We start from the raw sequence: 15009 nt of genomic DNA on the forward strand, positions 1-15009 counted from the left end.
CTGTCCGATAGGGTTTAACTCCATAGCTCAAACCTGCGAGAAGAGAAAAGAACATAAACAGCTCCCACTACAACCAGTATATTCGGTATGTTGTCACAATTTCAATTGTAATCATAACCATTACAATTTCCTTAATTGTGATAGATGCATCAGCTGCTTTATTTTTCAGTGACTGTTCTGTAGAGGATATTCATGTTTCGAGAAGAACTTTACATTCTTAAGTTTGGTGTTTTATCTCATTTAGATCGCGGCCAGAAAATAACTTGATGACCACGGGCTATCCAGGACTTTCTATTTCAAGATTGTTGTTTTTATTGTAAAAGCAACAAAACATTACGACATCAACATCAACCTCCGGTCATGTATTACTTCCCATGATCTAATCGCTTGTAGAGGACTTAATAAGAAATTGAACGGTCACTCATTTAACTCTATAGGATCTAAGATTTTGTGTTGGAGAATCACTTTCTCCTGATAGCGTTTCTCTCCACAACGGTGCAGATGTCGGCCACGGTACAGTGGATTAGCAAATTGTTAAATACGGCAGATCTAATACTATAACTCGGCAGACATAGATAATTTCTGATGACTGACATGCTCAGTTTGTGTTAGATAACAAAGCGTTTGAAACATTTCACCATGCCAAAGCCTCAATTTACCAAACACGAATCGCTTCGAATGATTGAAAGACTCAATAAACAACTTATGTTTAAGTTTATTCGACGATCGAATCACTACCCAAACAGATGGAACTGACATGCAGAAATGATGAGTACTATTGAAATAGGTATACAGTCTTCTTTCTAAAATATGGAATATTTACTGTCTTCCATCCACAGATCGCGCAGAATGCTATTGTCTTTCGCAACATGTACTTACAGTACCCAGTTTATCAACGAGCGGAATATCAATTTGCCCGTCTAGAACTAGTCAGCTGTGATTGGTCAACAGATTTAATTTGGGAATACTTGAGTCGCTTTGCAGATTTCAGCTGCTGTCGTTTAAACGGTTGGAAGCGTGAAGTAAATCCCAAGGTGCGATAGAGTTGATGGTAGCGTACTGATTAAAGGCGGGCCGCGTTTTGCCAATTCTCGTGTACAGTGATATTTTGTTTGACCTAATAGACGACTAACAAACTCCCGTTTGGTAAAAACGTAATCTGAATTATCGAAATAGATGTATGTCGTACAGGCGGTTTAGAACCTGCAATCAGGCGGACCTGTTAATTTCGAGTGCGAAATGCGGTGACAGGGGACTCGAACTCTCACGTTATAAATAGTGGTGCTCAATCAGCGAGTTACCTATGATGAAGTGAATTTTTTTTGGGCTAATTTACTCTTACGTGAGGCCCCGTAAAGAGAATAAACAACGCGAAAACATGGCTTAATTATTTACGTGAAGACACGTGGTAACCAGCCGAACATTTGCCGGAAGATTTCATCGCCGCCTTCGAGAACAGGTCTGTCCAACCGCTTCGCGCGAAGCTCTCCTGTTGTTTTGTCTTTTGGTTGTGGGCATCCACGCTTCTGGAATTTCTATTCCACTATCCCTGTTAATGTTGTTAGGGTGAAGTCTTATGTGAATTGCCTCTTTGACCCTGCGCTTGTAGTTATAAGGGTCACCGTTTCAGAGCATGCCCACAACACCGGACACAAGCCACTCTGAAACGAAGTAAGTAAGTGAGACAAACGAATTATTTTTATAATCACATGGTGTTCAGAGGGAACACAGGGGTCCTTGGGGACGCCAAAGAGAAGAGAGTTACAGTAGTCCAAATGTGAAGTCACAAATGCATGAACAAGAGTCTTCGTGGACTCAGGACTGAGGAATTTCCTAATTTGGCGAATTTTATACAAGCCATGAAAAGCCTTGCTGCAGATCTTATAAATGTGAATGGACATAGACATATTGGAGTCAAACCAGGAACCCCAGTTTCGAACACTTTCGAGAGGCTGAACGGTAAAATCACCGACGATGATGGAATCAATTGCGATTTTTGATAATTGATGGCGGGAACCAACAACTTAGAACTCTGTTTTCGAATCGTTGATTAACAGGCGGTAACAAATCAACTATGCACGGACATCTGAGATGCAGGCCTCTACAGAAGCTATGGCGTGGTCTTGCGAAGATCTGCCATTAGGTCCAAACGACAGATAAAGTTGTGTATCATCGGCATATCCACGAGCAGAGGGAAGATGGTCAGCTATCACATGATATGGTCGAGATATGTATAATATATATAAAATAGGTCCCATACAGCTGCACATGTAGAAGGCTTACAATTGGAGGGATCTAAGGAAAACAGTTACAGAGACGAAGGGGAAGAGACGTAGAATGGATGCAAAATTGTCTTAAGTGAACATTTAAGTCACGTACACTTAACATAGCTGATCTAAATTCGAGTTCACAATGTATCATTTGTGTATCAGTGTATCTGAAGTAAGATAAACATGCTTTCATCTCAGGGAGCTATCTACTTCAAAAATACAATTACAGTGATAAAAATCCATAATTAATGAGAAAAAAAATAATTAGGAAAGAAACAAGAAAGAAAGAAAAAGTTAAGCATTGGTAAAGGTCAAAGAGCTAAGTAAATCCTGAGACTGTAAAAAAAAATCGGTGGTCGATGTTATCTTTATCGCTGACTCAATTCATTTTTGATTACCAATTACGTAAGGGAGGGCTTTTATATCATGAAAAGGAGAGTTGTGATGAATTTTAAGGGGAGTATTATAACTTTTTATTCAATTTCCTTTTAGGGGAATATATGGCAAAGTTTGAGTGAGGCTATCAACAATTTTCATTTTGTTTTTCACTTGATGAATCTATCCATCCATCTATCTATCTTTGAAAACAAAAGTTATCCTCAATAGATTCACAAGGATAGTGCCTTAATCTCTTTAATTCCTGTGTTTTTCGAGGTAGTCCAGAGAAAAGCGTTTATGAACCAACATTTGCGTATTACGCAAAGCTCTGGAGTAGTGCACCAGGAGCGGTATTCAAGTTAGTTATTGACTGAGCTATAACTTCGCAAATCCTGATGGACCTGCTTACCAGAACATCCCGGGATTAGTATAGTACAAGAAGGTTGCTGAAGCTAATCCGGGGGATTTTGAGTTAAACTAAGTTTCCATTTCTCCATAAAAAAATCCATATTTAGGCTAACTTGAGACTTGGTTTCATCTCAGAACAAAACAGAACACCATCAATGCAACCATCTGAAGGTCTTAAAACCAAATACAAAATTCACAGTTCTGTGCAAAAGTATTACTTTTCAATTATCACTTTATTGTAGCGCTTTTTCACTCAGAAAAAAAAACACTGTGATGACTTCATATTAGCTTACGCGAAAGCAATTATCTCTAATCAAGGGAGGCAGGAACTTGAAGACTGTCATCTATGCCAACTTCGCTTGGTGCGATCAACATCTTGCGTTAAGTGAATACTTCTCAGAATTAAAGGGATGGTTAAGGCGCACCGAATATGAAAGTGGGCCTATTCTGCTCATCTTCCATGATGGCAATAGCAGTGGGTGGCACAATTATTTAACCTAAAGGTGGCCCTCCTCTTTTTAGTGACATATTCAATTATGAGATCAGCATTAATGCAATGTGACACTGAACTAATTAGACAGAACAAGAGAACTATTGATATTTCTTTGGCATAGGGTAAAATATAGACTGGACTATTTTTTGGACCATTTTTTGGACCAATTTAAAGGCGGAGAAAGCACGCCATTGGTACTGAGGGAGGGGTGGGATGAAGTCTATCAGTACTGAGGGAGGGGTGGGAGGCAGAGTGTTACTACTCAGGGAGGGGTAAGAGACGGACTATTACTTCGCAGGGAGGGGTGGGAGGCGGTTGCAATAGTAAACACTACTGGTTAATGGAGCTTTTACTCGATCGTACAAACTATTTCAATTGGTTTTTCGACTGACTTTTTGTATGTCAAAATTTTTAGCGTTGGGCCGCGGCGTTTCTTAATTTTTATGTCATTCGAAAGCCAAACTGCCACGTAAACACTGGACTTCTACGTTTTGCCGACGGAAAATATTGGCAAGCAACAGTAGCCACCATAGTTCCACTTCGCTGGTTTCGTAGGTTTTTACGCAAGAAGTGATCGGCAGCGACCCGGGCAAACTGGAAAACAAACCTCGAGGAGTCGCGAGGAATACCTGGTCGCGATTTCTGGTGTCGGTGATTAACTCCTATGTTTGCGAGACAGATGAAATCGATATTCGCAGTGTCTCATTTTACAAGTACAGCAGTGTTTTTGGTCGATTTGAGAACATATGGATTCCTCTTCGAATTCTTTCGCTGATGATATTATAAACTTTAAAATTGCGATAGTGCTTGTGAATTCTTTATGCTGCTAAGTTAAGGGCTGAGGGCCGGAAATTCCGCGATCTCGTTTGATAAGATCAATGACAAAAGGAAGATAGATAAATTTAGTAATTACATATTGTATACACAAAGGAAAACGTGAAGCAACTGATGGTGCACGAGTTGACTCAAAAGGCGCTCGCAAACTCAACAGTGGAGGATCGTAAACGCAATATTTTCAATAAAAATTAACGTCCAGTGTTAACGTGGCAGTTTCACTTTCGCATGACAAAGAAATTAAGAAACGCCGCGGACTGGCGCTAAAATTTTGACCTACAAAAAAGTCAGTCGAAAAACCGATTAAAATAATTCGTACGATCGAGTAAAAGCTCCATTAACCAGTAGCGTTTACTATTACAACCGCCTCCCACCCTTCCCTGCGTAGTACTAGTCCGTCTCTCACCCTTCCCTGAGTAATAACACTCTGCCTCCCGCCCCTCCCTGAGAACTAATGGTCCAAAAAATGGCCCAAAAAATGGTCCAAAAAAATAGTCCAGTCCATATTTTAAGCTATTTACCCTATGCCATATTCTTTCGGATTAAAGTGGAACCTCCTCCAGTCTTTAAAGAATTCTATTACACTTGAGGCAGTAGAAATAAAAAAGCTATATCCGCTTTATAATTTGCTCGCAATAGTCAGATTCAGTTTAAAACACGTAGCTATAAGCTTGACATCAGGTTTTACTTTGTCCCCTTTCTTCTAGTGTCTCGACAAGTTTCAGAACAATAAACTTAGCGATAACTTGACTATGCAGTCAACTATCCTAAATTTACAAAACTTAATGAAAATCAGAGAGAATAAAGGATATCAATTACGCGGTCTTTGAAAACCGAAAGTTTAGCCTTAAGTTACATTAAGTCACAACCATAAATGAAAAAGAGTTTATAGTCGAAATAATGGGGAAAAAAGAGGAAAGGCTTCCACGTGGAATGAAACCTTTTGCCTTTTGAATTCAGTGCTGACTTGTGACTGGCCCAGGAGTCTTTGCAGCCTTATCCTTTTGGCCCGTTGACCTTTCTGATATCAACTTTACAGGTTGAATGCCACAGCCATTTTTTTCGTCCGACGCTTCTTGAGGTATTTCCTCTGACGAGGAAAAGGCTTCATTTGCTTCAGCTAATAAGGAGAAAAACACAAAGAGGAATATTGAAAAGCGTCAATAAAAAAAAAACAATAAAAACAATCACACTTTTTCTCCCCGTTTCCTGTTTTTCTTTCTGTAATGGCTGAGCGTTCACTTGGTACCTTCTCTACCATAACATATCTCATTATTTCCTTTTATTGAAGTCAAGTGAGGTGCATTGTCAAAACATACTGTCTAAAAGGGGAAAGTAACAAAAGAGAGAGATCTTAACAAGCCTTCCAAAATGAGACTAAGAGAAAACTTCAAGATGTGCACCTCTTTTTGAAAGTAGCAAAACATTTTTTTGCGGAATTAAGCTGTTTACAAATGATAGGGTAAATCGTCATGCACACCTTTAGGAAAAGGGGTAGAAAGGCGAAGCATCTTTCAGTTTTCGGTAGAAAAAGTCTAACGAAGGCATCCTGAGAGCAATTTTCAATGAATCTTGCCTAATTTTCTTGAGCAGTGTTGAAAAATAAGGCACAAGGCAAGTACGGACTTTTAATGCTTTTTTACCTTTAAGTTCTGATACGCCGAGGTCTGTTTGTGTTGCTCTACAAATAGAATTAAAAATCTGCCCCTCCATCAATTCACGGACACGGATGCTTTGGGTCGCTTCATTTACCTTAGTGCGGAACTGGTAAATCTGAAACAAACGATGTGAACTTATGGGTCCGATTAACATAATGTTTCTTATGTTACATAAATAAAGTAGCCATAAATAAATACATAAATACAGTTATGTTACATAAATATAGTAGGTTTATCGGTCTTTGAGACACATTCCTCGACTCCACTATGAAACAATAAAAATCTTAATGGTGCTGAGTTTCTCATCAATTGTTGCATAGATTTCTTGCCTGGCGTTGCATGCCTCTTCCATCAAACCTAATATTTCATTAAAAACTAAATAGAAATTTCCAGTGGCTTTAAAAGCAAAATGAAATTCTGTTTCGAAAGGACCATACCGGAATCAACCCAGGAAACATTGCGTGGAGGTTTTGGACATGGCGTTTTTTACTTTACAATACCTTTCGTCAAGCAAGAGTGCTAATATGGACTGGCGAATGGCAGAAGGGAATAAAGATCCATTTCAACTGAATAGTTTACCAGTGCATTTGCTTTATGTCGACGCTTTGATGTATCTAACATGAGCAAAATCAAGTCAATTCTAGAATCCTCATAGTCAAGGGTGTTCATGGCAGGGTTTAATTTGGAACGTTCAAGATTCTTACCTTGGGCACAAACACCAGAAGCAAAGTGACAGATGTACTCATGATAAGGCATATTGATAAAATGGCATATGGAGCCTCGTAGTGCACAGATCCTTGAAAAGCCAGAGACACAGACGCACCAATAATGGACAAAACGAACACGTTATAAACTGACATCCCGATGTACTTGGAGTCGTTCAGAGCAGGAATAGAAACATTGCGTGTCTCCCAGGCAAGAAAAATACCAAATAACAATAACAAGCCTTTATAGGTAAACACGAACGCAAGGAAATACGTCTTGTATCTGCAAGTACATTGATACAACGCTGGGATAGTAACAATGTGGTTTTCCAGGCTGGCCTGAATAAATAATCAAATAATGAAATTAATTAAGAAAATTAACTAAAATAGTTTCCCAATGAATCAAGAGTAATATTTAATAAAAATCGCCACCTTCCATTTGTGAAACCGGTACGTCCCGACTCAGATTTGGAAAATCATCCCTATGCAATCGAAATATTCTGATAAGACCACCTTGCATAGAATTAAGTATTCATTGTAGAGTGGTGCCAATGAAGACAGTTTTCATTTCAGGAAATACGTAAAAGCTTTGGCTGTTATGCAAGGCGGCCACTATTATGATCTTGAAAAAAGAATGCCGGGTTGGGAAAATTTTTTTACTAAGGGTACCCTTGGATGAATCCTATTAGGAACATACCCACCGTGTTGGTCGTTTTAATTTGTTAACATTGTTAAAGTTTCAATACCTTGTTCATGTATAAAACAGAACAGATTTGAACCAGTCTTTTAAATTGCATATTTCCTTTTCAGTTCCTTTGGTCAAGAGCGTCGGACAAGAAAAAAAATCGGAGATACAAACACAAAGCCTTTGGAATTGTCCTTCGACGCTCTACCACTGAGTTACGGAGAGCTGGAGTGCAAAGCTAAGCTATACACAAGTATGGCCTCGGTAACATTCGATAGAGGGCAAATCCGGGATTCATATTCCACGTAGCGGATTCAAATTTTTTCTCTGCCCTTCACTCTTAACAAAAACGAGTAACATTTTTCATCATTCCATGGTTAAAATTAAAATTTGCCATCTTTCTTGGTCGATTTTTTTAATGCGCGTTTTAAAAATGAAATCTCTCACCCTCTCTTCAAACGTTAGTATTTTAGCTTGGAGCGGATCTGTTAAAATCCAGAAGGACAAAAACACCACATCGATCATCAGCAATGCAGCTATAGTAACTAGCAGATGGCTATCCTTGATTGCCTGAAATGAAGAAAGTGAGGGATATAATTTAAAGTTTGAATTTACAGGCTAGCTGTTACGCAGATGGTGTTAAAAGAGCGGTAGATGTAGCCCCTCGCAGACGTGTTTAAACATTTGAAATCATTTCACTCTAATGAATTCTGGGTGAATTACTTAAATAAAAAAAAAAGAGTGAAAAAGGTAAGATTTCTCACCATTTTGTCACGACTTAACCCTGCCGTGAATATTTTGTGAACTCTCCAGGTTTTGCTGAACATTGCGCCAAATGAGAGAGAGTATCCAATGCACAACACTGCACTTCGGGCCTGCCATCGAAGATCAAATTTTTATGTTATCTTTAATGGCGATCTCCTGGCTGTAACAGCAGATACAACCATTACGATAGATTATTGTTCAAGGGCAGTTCCCTCCCTCCTTCACTCGGTGACACATCACAAGTCATTACGTCTACTTTTTCCAGAAGAGAGAGACGAGCGCCAGTTTATTTAAAGGCTGGTCAATGCTTCTTTTTCGCATGAAGAAGCAGCGGCGGACTATTTTAGGGTACCACCTCAATGAAACCTGAAACTTAGTTTCGTGTGTTTCTCACTCTGGCGGGTCATTAATTGAATAAAGAAAATATATTAGCCTGTTGAGAAGTGATACAGGATCCTGTCGTTACAAGAATTGTGGTGTTGGAAAAGTTGTCAAAAACCCAAGGGTCTGTAAGGTAAAGGTCTGGATCCCCCCCACACCCACCTCCGGCAATCCGCTACTGGGAATCCGAAATCATAATTTGTCAAGCGAAAGGAAACTGAAATGGGCATTTTCCGTGAAACATAAGAATTTTTGTAACTTTTTTAGTTTTTAAAGGTTGTTTGACACAGTCAGCAACACCGCCCAGACGTACATTACAAACGAAGGTGTATTCCTCCACGTACAGGAACCTCACATCGAGTCCAATCAAAATCACAGCGGCGTAACACAACATGCAACCCATAACGATGATGCTATTGAGGTTTGGTGAGGACATCTTAATAACACTAAACAAAATGAAACCATCGCGTGACGAGTTAGTTAACAACAACAAAAAAATTTCTTCCTAAAGGTAATTTGGTCCGTACAAAAGTGTTCGAGCTTCACACCGACATTACTTCAACACAGTAGGTCTACATTCTGGAAAAGGCCTTTTGTGTATGTTATATTTCTAAACCGCTCTGGCGAGTTTCAGATCTAAAGTTGCACTATTAATAATAACTTATTTACAGGTCGGAGGCTAACATGCCAATCCAAGCCTCAGGCCAGGTTCAGCTGAATGGGAAAGTTTGAATTTCTATAATTCCATCCAAATGGCTAACACTTTTTAAAACTTCCATCACTGAGCATGCCAAAATATAATCCCATCCCGTCGCCTTTTATTTGATTATACAACTAAACAAACAAAGTTTGAAATGCATGAGTGGCAAACGAAAAATATTTACCTCCGTCCCGTGTCTCACCTCTTTTTACGGTTTCCTATGTTGAAACACAAAAAACCTGATGAACAGGCTATTCCAATAGCTGCAAACCCCCACATAGCTGCTATCAATGGCACTTGAATCTTCATGAACTCTAGTTCCCTCTGTGAGTGATCCATAGGTTGATGATTATCTGAAATTAGTGTGATAGGATAACGTCATAGAGAAAAGCGCAAATGAGCGCTTGTTAAGAAAATATCTTACATTTCAGAATTCAAAGGCCCCGTGTGATACCGAAATTAAATACTCGACCACCGCAAAACATAATACTCAAGAAATGCGATTTGTGTTCTGAAACGAGAACTCGTTATCTTTTTCATTATTATTTTTCAAAGGGGTAGGAAAAGAGAGGCATACACTCTACACTTCTGTTATTGCTTTCTCGAGTGCAGAAAATAATAATAATAATAATAATAATAATAATAATAACTTTATTAACCTCCTCAAAAAGGCTTTTCAGCTTAATTTATAATGTCAAATATCTAAAACTTAGTTTTCCAAAAATACCCTTAACAAATGCTGTTTTATTTTTACTTTAAATACATCGAAAATTGTGATAGACTGAAACTCATCTGGGAGACTATTCCATAGCTTTTGGCCTCTGAAAGTAAATGCGCGCTGACCTGCAGCTCTCCTACAGAGTGGTATATGTAGGCGATACCTATTCCTAGTGTTGCAGAGGTGCACTTCCGATCTGGTTTTAAACTTCTGACACTGTAACTGCTTGAGAATAGGTGTAACGTGATCAAATTTTCTCGTTCCAGAAACTATCCGGGCTGCAGAGTTTTGCACTGTTTGTAATAGCTCAATATTTTTCTTGGTGGTATAAGCCCATACCGATGCACAATACAATAATTCACTGAATACTAGAGAATCAATTATAGTGGTCAACGTACGCCTATCAAACAGATATTTTACGCGATTAATTTGACAAAGGCCACCTGTACATTTCTTTCGAAGTTATTTGAGTTACATGTTTGTCGTACGTTAGATTACAGTCCATTGTAACCCCCAAGTTTTTCGCAGACTTAGATGATGTAATCTCCTTGCTGAGTAGTGTAATGCTTAGATCATCTGGTATCTTCGTCAGAACCATAAGTTTTGTCTTGTCCGGATTAATGAGTAGAATGTTCTTGCAACACCATGCGGCAATATTCCAAAGATCTTCTGTCAGCTGATCTGCGGCTTAGGTGGCATCACTTACAGGAAATGAGAGGTATAACTGTGAGTCATCAACATAACACTCTAACGACCCTACCTTAGGTACAGATGGTAGATCGTTGATGTAGATATTAAACAATGCCGGGCCCAAGATTGATCCTTGTGGTACACCATACGAGACTAGGCGGGGTTCAGATGTTTCGCAACCAATTCTCTCCCACTGTTTTCTTCCGGTCAAGTAGCTTCTAAACCATTCTGTTGCTTCTTTAGAGGTACCCATTGCACGTAGCTTCTTTAACAAGGACATGTGATCAATGCTGTCAAATGCCTTGGAAAGGTCTAATAACACCAAGGCAGTGACTTTCCTGCGATCCATTGCCTCCAGGGCTAGATCTGACGTCAAAATATTGAGTGTCTCTGTTGAATGCCGTTTCTTATTCCCACTCTGGTGTCCACTGAGACAGTTTCTCCTTGTTGCATATTCGGTGAATTGATTTAAGGCCACTCGTTCACATATCTTAGATAGGGCAGGTAACAACGACACAGGTCTATACTCGTTGGCTACTTCCGGATCTCCACCATCCTTTGGAATTGGAACAATTTCAGATTCTTTCTATGATGAGGGAAATACAGATGTCAAAAGTGAACTGTTTATGATCTCAGTCGAAATCGGGAGGATAGCCGGTAGAGCATCTTTTACCACTGCCATTTGTAATTTATCTTTCCCTGGTGCTTTATTTGAAGGAAATGACTGTACAATCTTATTGATCTCGAAAGAGGTAGCAGCTCGAAATTGAAACTCATCTTCTTCGGGTATAAAATTGAAAGGGAGTTCCTGATGTGAAGTAGGTAGACCATTGACTGATGCGAGTCTTTTGGCTTCCTCTGCGGCACGTACTCCCACCTCCGTAAAGAATTCATTAAATTCCATCGCAAGTTCTTTCATATACCTAGAATAAGTTGAGCGCGACTTCTCCCTAGTTTGTATGCAATTCCGTATCGCCTTCCACCGTTCACTAGAGCTCTGATTCTTTTTAACCTCATTCTGGACATACTCCTTCTGCGCCTCGCGTAATACCCTCTTAACGTAGTTACGACAGTCCCGATAATACTGCCAATCCACAAGAGCACCCGTCTCTCGCGCAATTTTATGAGCTTGATGTCTTTTTGCCATTTTCTCTTTGATCTCTTCATTTATAAATGGACATCTCCGATTTTTTATTTTAATTTTCTTAAGGCTTTATTAAAATGGAGCAGTTTCTCGTTTACATCGTCAGACAAAATGTTTTCATACCAAGGGATCTTGTTAAGGTCGCTCAAAAAGCTCTGAGGATCGTAGTGCTTATAGCTCCTAGCGATAACGTAAGCAGCCGGGGGCTTAGGCATCCTTAGATTTAACTCAGCGAAGACTAAATAGTGATCACTGATGTGAGTCTCCACTATACCGATGTCCACAGCTGTTGCCGGGTTTGAACTAAAATGACATCAATCAGAGTTCTAGATGTTTCTTCACTCTTGTGGGCTGGGTAATGAGCTGATTCATATTCAGACTTGTTCACAGGTTGTTTAATGTTTTTGATTTAGAAGAACTAACGAGCAAATAACAGTTCAGATCTCCGACCACTAGAATAGGTAGGCCATAAACAAGCGCTTGCGTATAACGGTCCCTGAAGTCTTCAAAGCAGGCAATATCAGAATCAGGAGGCTTGTAAGTGACGCACAGCAAGAATGACTCAAACGTTTTGTGCCTAACTTGCATCCATAATTGGTGAAAACCAGTGTCTGATATTCCGGATAGGTCTTTAAGTACTTTAGACTTCAAGGTTTTGCGCATGTACACGCACATCCCACCACCAAACTCATTCTTTTTGTTTCTCGGCCTGTCCAGTCTTGACAAACTGTATCCGTCAATTTCGATCTCGGCGTTCTTGACACTTGAATTTAGCCAAGATTTTTAAATTGCTAAGATTGCATACTTCTTTTCATCCATTAAATCCCTCACTTGAGTCAAATGCTCTCTTGTCTTCAACGATCGCACGTTCAAGTGTGCCACGGTTGCTTTTGATTTCTGAGAATTATTTCCATGGATTGTTGAGTGCAAGGTCCCATGAGAGGTTGTCTTAGTTGCAAAGATGTCAACTGGAATATTTAATAAGTTACTTTGGTTTGCACCACGCCTTTTCTCTTGGAAGTTTTGTTGACGCTCTACACGAATAATAACATCGATAGGTCTATCGTTTTGCCGTCTTCGGTGGTTTCTCCCACGTTGTCCTCTCCTCGGAGCGAGCAAGTTGAGATTCTTAAGTGTTAGCCATACTTGCCTTGACAAGGGCCGGTACATTAGTCCGTGACCAAGGTTTTTGCTTGTCGATTTCCAGCAATTCGGCAATGAAAAAAGGAATTTCTCGTATACAAAAATTCGATAAAATTCAAGAGCCAAAATCTTTGCAGCCACATGGGCGCATTGGGTATTCAGATAAAAATAAATAAATGATAAATGGTTATTCTGTCAACGAAATAATAAAGTATATGCTTTTGGAGAAGACTGAATAGATAAACAAATGAAACAAAATAAATTGCTAACACTTGGATTGGGTCTCACAATCGCTTCCGAGATTAAGTTCCATCCTTGGCGCTTATGTTGCACAGCATAATAATAGGAAATGAAGTATAAACAGCGCTGGACCGTTGCGCTAATTTCTCCCTTATCGGTGATGAATTGATACTATATAACGTTTTCTGTTTGTTTTCTTTCACGAATGGTAGTAAGTAAGTGCATAATTACTACTCAACTTTACCTTTCCACAAAGTGTCCTTGAATTCATCATATACCACGAATTTATCTTGTATAATATGGTACTCACCAATGGGAACCAGCGCCGTTCTATCGGCTGTAGAAATGAGTAATATATATTTTCATAAGTGTGGTCAGGATCATAGACAAGAAGGGCGTCGCTCAGAGGAGTTAAAAATGAAGTCTATACACAAATCACATTAACAATGCTAGCCTTTGTACTTTCTATGGCACGGTAGAAATAACTAAACAATAATTTCCCAAGGTGCACTACGAAATGTTTCTCTCACCTCTCTTTTTTCCTTCGTACATTTTTACAGACTCGTCTCTTTTTTGGAAAGCATTACAAGTGCATTGCAAGTGCATTGCAAGTGCATTGCAAGTGCATTGCAAGTGCATTACAAGTGCATTGAAAGAGCATTGGAAGTGTGTTAAAAGTGCATTGCAAGAACATTGCAAGTTCATTGCAAGAGCATTGCAAGTGTATTGCAAGTGCATTCCATTGCATAAATCGAGGGAAAACTCTCTATTACGGTATCCACAACATTATAATGAGAAGTAGCTCATTTCACCGTTCTTAAAACAGATACCACCTTTAAACAAATCAGATCTTGAAAACTGCTACTATTTGTGTTTCGTTGAGGGTATCAAACAACACACTTTCCGAAAACGTAAGAATGTCATTTTCATACTTTTTCATTCGGTCTGGTTTCCCAGTTTCTCCTTGCTCTTTGACGCGAACTCTTACCTTGATATTGCCTTATTATTACGATTCCACTTCTTTCCTCATTCTTAGTAAATGAAACAGGTCCCTATGTGTGAAAGAAAGAGTAACGGAGCTGACAGCGTATTCTTTCTTCATTCGTTTAAGGGGCAAGGATGCAAATTGGCTCAGCTTGCTCGCAATTGCGAAGCATGCCTAACAGCCTAAAAATATTTATTTACGTGACCTTCAATATTTTTCCACTAGTCCGTGAAGTAACATCTTCTCGTGAAAGGTAACAGTCATCATTCCCATCATATGTCACATTTTAACACATTGTTAAGATCATGCAGAAGTAAGGTACTGCAAATTACCGTGAGTCCTTCAAAGCTGACATTACGTAATTTGAGTTCTATGGTTTTCGTTATTCGGGCATTTCCAAGGAACCTTTTCACATTCTGCTCCAGAGGCATAGAGTTTGGCAGTTCCTTACTGCTTTCTTTCAAAGCCAGCATAACGCCCCACATTGTATCAAACGCAATGGTCATTTCGATTTTCCGTGATTTTCTTAAGGCTCCCACATCTGGAGTATTGAATATTTGTCTTAAAGTCTACAAAAGGAAAGAAAATAAAGTTTTAAGTGACGTGATGCTCACTTTAGACAGACATAAATACGTGAATAAACGCATAAACAAATATTTGAAAATAAATAACTGATCTAGTATTCAAACGATCAATATCATATGCACGAGATACTGAAAGAATGAAAGGAAACAGAAGTGTGATAGGATAGATAATTGCCAACTGACTGGCAGCCTGAGTAACTGACTGATTGGCTATGTTCGATTGAACGAA

The 15009-nt window shown here is 39.2% G+C and overlaps 1 protein-coding gene across 1 annotated transcript; it reads right to left on the reverse strand.

Moving 5' to 3' along the window:
• Positions 1-5234: 5234 nt before the first annotated feature.
• On the reverse strand, positions 5235-14727 carry LOC131786516 (gamma-aminobutyric acid type B receptor subunit 2-like). Its single transcript, XM_059103574.2, has 10 exons — positions 14529-14727; positions 14200-14263; positions 13456-13548; positions 9479-9629; positions 8890-9022; positions 8195-8305; positions 7878-8000; positions 6746-7084; positions 6027-6156; positions 5235-5503 (listed from the first exon to the last, which is right to left on the reverse strand). Exons 1-10 carry the CDS (start codon positions 14700-14702, stop codon positions 5340-5342), a joined length of 1482 nt encoding a protein of 493 aa, XP_058959557.2. The 5' UTR covers positions 14703-14727; the 3' UTR covers positions 5235-5339.
• Positions 14728-15009: the final 282 nt, after the last annotated feature.

This window comes from Pocillopora verrucosa, chromosome 3 (genome assembly GCF_036669915.1).
Source record: "Pocillopora verrucosa isolate sample1 chromosome 3, ASM3666991v2, whole genome shotgun sequence".
Taxonomy (NCBI): domain Eukaryota; kingdom Metazoa; phylum Cnidaria; class Anthozoa; order Scleractinia; family Pocilloporidae; genus Pocillopora; species Pocillopora verrucosa.